Below are 10139 nucleotides of genomic sequence, written 5' to 3'. Positions count from 1 at the left end.
TTGAACTTTTAAATCTCTTACCTGCTAGTAGTGCTAAACATGTACAGTAAACCATAAACTGCAGAGCAAACTAATGTAGCAAAAAAATGGATATGGCAAAGAATAGTTTTCGACGATAAACGTGAGGTGCAAGTGAGATAGTGACAAATGGCCTGAGGCACCAAGTTAGCTCACTCTCCTTAGGTTTTCAACAGGATTGCTGCACCTAGTGTAACGGCGATTCTGTGCATGTTTCTGCTGGAAATTCCGTGGCATGAATGAAAGCAAAAAAAAGGGGGTCAAAAGGAGAATTCATTTTTAATCTTACCCTATTGCTAAATTGCTATGCTCATGAAGGAACGAGCGAGCCTTTCAAACTTGTGCAAAATCAAAGACCAATTAAAGGCTTTTCATTTACTCATAACTTTGTAATCATTGGATGAAAGAAAATTCTGAAACGAGTTTAGCAGCGCAGTGCACGCACGGTCCATCAAATTAGAACTTATGGGCCTGCGTGGGCTGCGCTTTGCGTGCAATCTGTTCCTTTAGGCCCAACCATTCTCCCAGACGAGAGAGAATGAATGGCCCAACTAAATCTTACTTGCACGAGGCAGTTGAGCTCACACCCACCCACCTTTCTTTCTCCCCATTCCCATCCGAGTCCGAGACTCCGAGTCCGAACCCACCGAGCCGAAGGAAGAAGGCTTCGTCACGTTCCTTTCGTCCCCCCCGCCGCCGATAGGCCGAGCCCGAGCCCGTGGCCGCAACCCTAATCCCTCTCCCCCCCTCCCTCCCGCCGGCGAAGAAGAAGGGTCGTCGGAGGGCGAGCACGCACCCCTCCCTTCCCGGCTCCCTCCGCGCCGTGGGGCGAGGCCGTCCACCTCGATCCGCCCTCCCCCCCCGAGGCGGAGGATCTGGGAGGGGAGGGGGAGGGGGAGGGGCCTGGTCCGGCGGCCCCCGCTACCATCCGCGCCGGCGAGCGCCACGCGTCCCTCAGGTTGGTGTGTTTGGTCTCTGCTCCTCTCCTTCCCCTTCGCGAGCTGCCGGATTAGGATTTCGTTTCTGTCACGCCCCCCTGATCCTCATAGCTAGGGTTTTTTTTCCGACCTTGAGAATGGGTTGTTCCGTCGATTCGGGTGGGCTGATTGGGGGAATTGGCACGCTACATCCGGGCCTCGTCGAGATAGGTTAGGGCTCATTTGTGACGTCACGGAATGGATCGGTTCCTTTCAGATTTGCAGGGAAATGGATTTCATTTCCTCGCCAATCCGAAAGGATTGGACCTGATCCCCACCAAACCAAATTCTGAACCAACCCTTGCGGAACCTCGACCTCCATAGAATCATGGTTTGTTGCTAGGGTTAGTAGTTGGGGATTCTAGGGTTTGTTTGATGGGTTGGGTGCCTGATCCTGCAGTTCCTGTGGTGTGCTTTAGACCTTCAGTGGTATGTTAACGTGCATCACACCGGCACCCCCTGCTTTGCTGTTTAGTTCTTTGAGATAGTTTCTATGTGGGTACTTGACCTGGTTCGCAATCATTGGTGTGCACAAAAGACAAAACGAGAGATAATTTTTGTTGTTTCCGCTGCTGGTTGCCACCATTGTGAGCAGCATGATGGGAGTGTTTGGATTGGTGGTGTTGAAATTTTTAGGAGTCGATAAAAAATTAAACTGAATGTTCTATGTGCCAACAAGATTCCGTTTACAATTGTCCAAAAAAGCCCCTGGGTGTCCTGTTTCATTCGCAGGTATTTCTTTGGTGACGTATGTTCGAATGAAATGGTAGCCTATTGTGATAATTATAGTAATGGTATATTGCAGCAGTAATGAGCCCTCAAAATGGAAATATGATTATTATTAACAGTTGGAGGTGATACCATTACTATTAAGGAGATTTGGGAGTTGCTATTGAGGAATCTCTGTATGTTTGATTTTTTTTTTTACACTGAAAATTTGCACCTTCAATTTTCTTTTTACCGGTTCATTATGTGCTATTCTGTTTTTTTTTACCTTTTTCAATTAGAGAAAGGACACTGGTTATTTACTTTAGTAAATAGATAATTGTGCTGTTTCAAATATATTTGGAACTTTCTGAGAACTTGTTCCTAGCGTTCTACTGGCATATCTTCTTTTCTAAAAAAGCATAGCTCATGAAATTTCCATTTCTTGATAAAAGAGAACACTCGATGGTTAGAGATTTGTCAGAGGCCATTGACGCATGACATCTGCGCTGGCTATCATGCTATATCTGGCCATGTTTCATGTGTTTGTTGCATGAGAACTTTGCTCAAGATGAAATCCTTGAACTGAACAAAGGATATGGGATATATACTTTAGCAAATCCCTAGTTATGTTCATCATTGGCACTGCTACCATGCAAATACGATTTTACGCATAATAGTTTTCAGTTATTCAGTTTTTATGTTGGGGTACCGGGTGACTCAGTTTACGGGCCGGTTTGGTTCCTGGGTGAGCTTTCCTGGCCTGGCCTCGCCTCGCCTCGCCTAGACAGCACAGGCATCGAGGAGCTTGCCAGCCCAGGAGGGCCAATTTGGCTCTCTCACGGAAGAAAGGCAAAAACTTGCTAGCACAGTCCCTGAGGTGACCTTGCCTCGTGCTGTATCCTCTCTCGGCAAGGCAACACAGTTATGGGCTAAGGAACCAAACACCCCCTACAGTTGATTGGGGGTAGCAAACATTTGTGTACATAAAACTGTGAGAGGGGCAGAGAGCTATTAAGTGGGTATCTAGGTGTTAAATGCTGGCGGCTGGGCATGATTCAAAATGAACATAGACTCAAAGATGAATACAAGCCATGTCGTACTCAAAATAAATATGAGCCAGTAGAGGTAAGTAATCAAAGGGTTAGGAATATTCTTTAAAGACAAGGGCCCGCCTATTCAACATAGATATAGGTATTGAAAACAAATGCATTCATGTTTCTTATTTATGTTGCTGGAGTCAAAAGTGCATTGATAATTATGAGTACTGGCTGGAAGCTTCACAGTTTACTTTAAATAATTAAGATTAAGTACTGATAGTGACACGATTTAAAAATAAGTATCCATAGAGTGACACTAGTTCAGCTAATATATTGAACCTTTACAAAGTTATAAAGTTAATGTAGTGGTTATGTGACACTGGAATGACCTCTTTGCCACTAAATTAGGAACATGTGTTGGTTTTGAAAATTGTGACTCTGTATCATGAATTAGTTGATCTTATGTGCTATGGACATTCCTTGTGTTTTATCTTTTAGCTTTCAGCTTTTGTACCTGATTTTTGTGGCCTGTGTGGAACTCTGCAGTAAACTTAATTTGTACTTTGGAACAGAAGATCTAGAAAGGAAACTGTAGGTTGTGAGAGTTGCTATGAGCTGTGATCTGCTTGGATCATATCGATTTATTGCTCTTAAAAAGTTAGTTTGGACATATAAAGCATGCTATTGATATGAATAGTATCCTTAATACGTGTTGTAGTATCCTGCAACACATAATGTACTTTTAGGAAAGCATCGTTTCATGTTTGTTATTAGTTTGGGTAGAGTGCATAGGACATTCATCCAGCATGTCCATCAATCTATGTTTGCTCTTTTTCATTCTAGATGTGAGTTTGCCCATGCTTTCAAATTTCTGAACATTAATCTATGATCATGCATTTTTTAATGTCAGAAAATCTCATTACTGTTTTCACAAATTTATTAAAGATAAATAAATAACTCATTTAAACTCATTGCTGTTCCGCTGTTGGCTATGCGCATACGTTTTTGTTTGGGTGTGTTAAACAACTTGCTTTTAAATGATTACTCTTAACCCCAGGTTTGACTGAGAAGCTGCTGACGTCTTCTTGGACAGGGCTTCACTATTTATAATTCTGGAGTCGGTGCTCCCAAGTCAGACAAGAAAGCTATTAACCAAACACAATGATGACGCAAGCCTGTAAAAAGAGGAGGGCAGTTTATATAAGCAGTGAATCAGGAGATTCTGGTACAGATTCTGAGGTTGAGGGAAGCAAATTGTCCCAAAAATCTGGTGTGACATCAATTTCTACATGCGAACACCAATCATCTTATAAGATCAAGGTCAAAAGTATGAAAACTAGCAAGACTAGGCTGTGTGGAAATATCTTAAGGAAGCTCATGGAGCACAAGAGTGGTTGGCTTTTCAATAAACCGGTTGACCCAGTGCTATATGGGATTCCTGATTACTTTGATGTTATCCGCCACCCCATGGATTTGGGTACTGTTAAGAAGAAACTCACAAATAAGCAATACGTGAGCACAGATGAGTTTGCAGCAGATGTGAGGCTAACATTTTCAAATGCCATGAAGTACAATCCTCCAGGAAATGATGTCCATTCAATAGCTAAAGAATTGAACGGAATATTTGATTCAGAATGGGAATCAGTGGAAAGGAAACTTGGAGGCCGAAACCCAGTACAGGAACAGCAGACAATGAAGGTCGTAAAGATTCGAGCTTCCATGGATTCAAAGTCTCGAGCTGCCATGGATTCAAAGTCTACGGTTGCTAGAGGGACGACTGCGTGCTCGGCAAGAGGGCCAGTAGCTTGCTCAGATTCACTTGCAAAGAAGACACTGACAGATGCGATATCTTCCAAAGTGAGATCACCATATCCTCTTTTCTGCTTAATGATTTATTTCTCTGGTGGTCAAATGGATTTTAAAAGTACTTCTATCTACTATCTGTACAGGTGAAAATTAAATTTTCTGTGCGCAGCTCTGAGCAGACCTCTTCCAAAGGTATCAATGGCATAACTTCTTTGCATTAAGTGTCACAAGTTTTTATTCCAGGGATCAATTGCGACTCACTGCTTTGATTATTAATGCTTTGCCATTTTTCTTTTCGTTCAGATATACCTGTTCAAGCACCTGGTAGCAAAGAGGGATCCTTGAATCACTCTCTCCCAACTGGCTACAGAGAGGCATCTTTAAATCGTTCTCTCCCTTCCACTAAGGTTGGGCATGAGTTCCCTTCTCTCATTCTTTTTGACTCATTGTCTGCCTCACAGTGTAAACAAGTTTCCAACTTCCCACCTAAAGACATATCTTCTATCTTTAGGAGAATGCTAAAATATCAAGGATACAAGCAACTGAGCACAGCTCCGGTTTAGTTGGTATGTTGATGTGTTTTCCACACAATGTTATCCCAGTGTTTTTTGCTTTTGTTTTGCTAATATATTTCCATTTTAGGAAATGAATCACGGTCTTGCAATGACACTTCAACATCGCCCTGTGCTTCCTCTGGGCAAGGTATTTTTTCTCGTACTCAATCCATCTGCTGATTGTTTAAGTCCTTTTATTAGAAACAATGAAAACTTAACACTTAGGAGCTTAGAGTAATCTTGATTTTGTCCATGTGAATCATAGCTAATGTACTTCATACTCTGATGTAAATTTCAGGAGAGGAAAGTTATTTACATGATGAACCTTTGTCACCAAGCAGAGCCCTTCGTGCAGCAATGCTCAGGAGTCGTTTTGCGGGGACTATTGTGAAGGCTCAACAGAAGGCACTTCTGGATCATGTAATGTTTCGAAAACACGTGCTGAACTTAGTCGTTTGCTATTGAGCTATGCCCTTGCAGTTATGAGCTCTTGCTGATGTGCTGTTTTGATATCCCAGGGGAAGAATATAGACCCTGTGAAATTGCAACTGGAAAAAGAGAGGCTGGAAAAAAGGCAGCAAGAAGGTAAGAGTATCTGATGGCTATGTGAGCTGGATATGTTTTGCGTACCTTTAAGAATCCTGTGAGTAGAAGTATATCTAATATACGTTTAGATCTCTCACCAAGATTGGTCCCTTCCAGGATCCTGTGAGGGGATAGTTTCGTATTAGTGAATAAATTTACAACCGTAAAACACTGACGCGTTATTGACTCTTCACTTTGAGAAGCCCTGGCTTCTGAAAACATTCCTGGAGAAGTGCTAGCAGTGTCCAGTGTTTTAGTGCACGGTCACACCGATATGTATTAAGTGGTTAAGATGACATGCGGCATGCTATTTTGGCCTGGGTGTTTATTTATATTCTATAGATTGTGGTTTTGAATAGCGCATTCTGACATTAAGCCATTGGATGCAAAATAAAGACCCTTAATTACATAGAGTAAAAGTTTTCCAAACTCTGAATTTAAAAGGGATTTTTTTGCCTGGTTTTTTCTCTTCTGGATAGTGCCCTACTGGTGACAGTAAGCTTAGTCTGTAACCAATACCTAATGTCTGGTACGCAGCCAACTTGTACAGGCCACACTGTATATGAGCTAATTAGAACTTCAGATACGAGCGTGTGAAGATCAATGGTCCACATGCTCGAAACGTGACCTGCCTTTTACTATTATTACTATTGCTATAAATACCTCCTTTTGCAGTCACTGTGCTCTTTTTTCATTCTTGTTTGGTTGCACCCTAACTTGGGAAATGGCTTTGTTGTTTGTGGTCAAGTTAATTTGCTAGGGGCTTATACTGGTTGCATGTTGTAAACTGTACTGAAATTAATTTATGCCTAATTTTTCCCACTTCTAAGGTAGTTGTTAATCAACTTAGAAATCTCTGGGCCATTCTTTTTGTAATTTGAGAAAAATGACTTCTGCTTGTAATTCTTCATCTGTCCACCAGTTTGTACTGATGACATTGAATTTAGTCTCTTCAAACATGATGTACATCCATATGTTTGCTAGATCATGGGCATCTTGAGGTCGAGGAATACTGGGACAATCGCTAAGATTCTGTCTCTATTAATTAAGAATAGAATCAGTAGTTAATGAGGTTAGTTAAAGATTAGGAAGGGTGGGGTTAATTAGGGGAGTATTTCCTTTTTATTTTGTTCTTTCTGTCACGTTTTTGTTGGGAATGTAAATCTGTACAGGCTTTGTTAGCAATTAGTTGTTGGCGGTGGAGATTTTGTGTTTATATGGTTTTGAGATGCTGTTTGCGTGGCATGTTCTTAAGTTGTTCTTTTTGTATCTTGTTGAAATGAGCTATGCCTTTCCTGTGGATGCTAACCTTATTTTTCTTGCCCTTTGTTTCTATATTAAAGAGAAAGCAAGGATTGAGGCCCAGGTGAAGGCTGCTGAAGCTGCTGCACAACGAAAGCTTGAGGAAGAAATTAGGATGAAGAGAGAGCAGGAAAGGGAGGCAGCACGCCTGGCACTACGCATGGTACCGCCCACTTGCCATTTTCTGACCAGCAAGTTTATATGCTTGATGTTACACCTGTGATGGCTGTTAAATCTCTTCTCCTTTTGTGTAGATGAAGAAGACCGTTGACATTGACAACAGTGACTTCCTAAAGGAGCTGGAGAACTTCAGCAAAACGTGCCAGTCAAATCCCCCTGGCAAATTAATCGTGGAATTTGTGGATGGGGACTTGCCACCGGGGCTAGGGAGCCCGCTGGAGAGGCTTGGCCTGTTCATGAAGCAAGATTTCGAGGATGAGGTAGAACAGGAAATCGAGGACAGCGTATCACCCTCGATGGACATTGACGTGAAGAAGGATTCCGAGGAAGAGGTAGGACGCGGGATGGATGACAGCTTATCACCCTCGACGGTCATCGGCACGAAGGATGATTTCCAGGAAGAGGCGGGGCATGAGATGGAGGACAGCTTATCACCTCCGGTGGTTGTCGACATAAAGAAAGATTCCGATGAAGTGGTAGAGCACGAGATGGTGGACAGTGTGTCGCCCTTGATGGATGTCGACACGGAGGAAGGAGAGATCAGCTGCTGATGGTAGCAAAGCTCCCACTCCCTTCCCGCATAATTTATTCAGGCCGCGAGGCGGACATCCTTGCTCTGGGTTGTGTTAGATTAGACGACCTCATAAGCAGAGTGATGAAGAAACACTAGTTCCTCTCTGGCTGCGTCTTACGACGAAACCATGTGGAGAACATGTCTTGAGCCGAACTGTGGAGTGTAGTGAATAGTGTTCAGGCTTTTGCTGCGGATTTTGTGCTTCGCGGTCTCCTCAGTTGGGCCAAGAGTACGGTAATTTCTCTGTATGTTGGATGTGTTATTAGATATCTATTTAGATTTTTAGGGTGAGCCCGTCGGCTGGATAACATGTATAAAAAAAGATGAGAAAAAAATTAGAGTAGTGGAGTGCCAGTATATATTGTAGCAACTGATGGTGAAGCAGCTGGATCGATGTTTGTTGTTGCGGCGCCCGAGCCAATCGCTTGTTCTCAGATGTGGTGGTCAGTGCACGCCTTAGGATGTGGATTGTGGAACCGCGTCTTGGTTCCAAAGCTTCAATAAGATGGTTGTGATCTGAGCATTTCGCAGGCAGATGCTGAAATTTTTCGTTGCCATTGGTCAGCACCTCCATGCGCGCGTGCATTATTCATCGCCCATCACAACGCGGTGTGCAGGTTGCAGAGCCCATGCCGATCGATGGAGTATGACAACAACAATAATATGGAGTCGGCCAGCTGCTGCAGGACATGTAGGGCCCGTTTGGTGGGGTGCCGGCCGGCTCCGGCTCCCCGCCACCTTGTTTTGTGAGGGGAAGGAAGATGGGAGAGAAAAGGAGATTCAATGAACAGTAGCCACCTTGTTTTGTGAGGGGGAAGGAAGATGAGAGAGAAAAGGAGCTTCGGTGGTGAACAGTAGATGAATAATGCTATGCTAGAGGGAGCCAGAGGCCAGCAGCACCAAACTGGCCCGTAATCTTGGCAGCGGGGGCATAGGGGCACCCAGGGAGGGCCATGGCGGCAATGACTGAACGGGCACACGTGACCACTTGAAGATCCCCGTCAGTTTTGGTTTGGGAGCACAGTGGCATTTACATGCCCGTGCACGCTGCAGTGCGGGTGCTGCAGGCCCAGGTGGTTCGCATTCATTCGCCCCAGCCCCCGGGTCGATTGGTGAATTCATTCCGTCTCGAGTCTCTCTCACTAGTGATGAAAGAAACAGAAAGAAATAGAGAGAGCCATGCGTTACATATATTTTATTCCTCTCTCCCTCCCTCTCTCTCTCTCTCTCCTGCGGAAAATTTACTACATTTGCAGCAGAGAGAGAAGATAGAGAGAGTGCAGACTGAACAGCTACACGCTGCGTGCTCAACGTGGTACACCGTGTACCTTTGATTGTACCCAGTCGCAGCCACCTGCTGCGTGCAATATGCATTGCACGCACGATGCCTATGCCTTGTTGTTTCTTCGCCAGGCGAGGTGTCTAACCCCTGGGCCCTGGCACTACCATGCACACTACCTGATGGGCTCAGAACTCCGCGCTCTCGATGGCTCTCTACACTACCAACACGACACGCTACTTTAGTAAACAAGCAACGCCAACAGTGTCGCATCTTCCTTTCTGTACACAGGAACAACGGTGACATCTCTTTTATCTGGTTGAATTAATGTCCCTAACAACAGTAAAATGATATTCTGCGTGTTCTGGCTAGGAAAAAAAAGTTTTTACAATGCATAGGAGATGAACGTTGTGAAGTTCAAAGTCATCACAAAACTGGCCGCAAGACAGCCCCTGGAGAGAAGATCCTTGGCCGGATGGTCGACAGAGCCAAAGAAAGAAATCGTGACGGAGCAACCTAGGGAGAGGGTGACAAGGTTTTGACGTACTGAGTCGACGAGTCGTCAGGTCCAGGCCGATGGAGTCAACAAAGGCATGCATGTGTCTCGAGACTTTGGGTGCATGCATGCTGTGAGGGATTGGAGCCAAAGGGCTATAGTACTGGGCAAATCGGCCGGTTGGCAGAGGGCAGGCTCGAGATTCCCCCCTGCCTTTGGGGTTTCAAAGGCTAGCTCAAAGCAGAGAGCATGCATGGCCTTCTCTTTCGGGTGCTCTCGACGCTTTAATTGGAAGATCGTCTAAAGCTGAATGTGGTTTGGAATCTTGGGATGGACTTTGGATAAAGATTTTTGAAGTATGGTTGGCATGTAGGAAGTACATGCATGGCTAATGGGTTAGCGTAAGCAAGCTGCATTTGCTCCTCGCTAGCTACTTGTACCGCCCACCTACTTTCTTAAGACGTTTTTTCTTTGGTATGAAACAAATCCTCAAAAGCATATACGTTAGTTTCTTTTACAATATGCAAATCTGTTCATACAACTTACAAACAATGTACGCATACTTTGACTAGTCGTCGGTCAAAACTTATTAAGTTTGGCTTTTCCAAATAGAGGGTAGCATC

General features: G+C 44.2%; 1 protein-coding gene across 2 annotated transcripts; it reads left to right on the top strand.

The window, feature by feature from the left end:
- The first annotated feature begins 651 nt into the window (after window positions 1-651).
- Window positions 652-8162, top strand: LOC117833119 (transcription factor GTE12). Of its 2 annotated transcripts, none has more exons than XM_034712509.2 (10): window positions 652-976; window positions 3834-4597; window positions 4690-4738; window positions 4850-4953; window positions 5058-5112; window positions 5189-5248; window positions 5399-5520; window positions 5619-5685; window positions 7029-7150; window positions 7242-8162. In XM_034712509.2, exons 2-10 carry the CDS (start codon window positions 3902-3904, stop codon window positions 7716-7718), a joined length of 1752 nt encoding a protein of 583 aa, XP_034568400.1. In that variant the 5' UTR covers window positions 652-976; window positions 3834-3901; the 3' UTR covers window positions 7719-8162. The 2 variants fall into 2 exon arrangements, with proteins under 2 accessions (XP_034568400.1, XP_034568401.1); XM_034712510.2 differs by having other exon boundaries at window positions 3798-4597.
- The last annotated feature ends 1977 nt before the right edge of the window (window positions 8163-10139 follow it).

The sequence above is a fragment of the Setaria viridis genome, chromosome 8, assembly GCF_005286985.2.
Source record: "Setaria viridis chromosome 8, Setaria_viridis_v4.0, whole genome shotgun sequence".
In the NCBI taxonomy this organism is placed as follows: Eukaryota; Viridiplantae; Streptophyta; class Magnoliopsida; order Poales; family Poaceae; genus Setaria; species Setaria viridis.
This window is presented reverse-complemented; position numbering and strand designations above follow the sequence as displayed.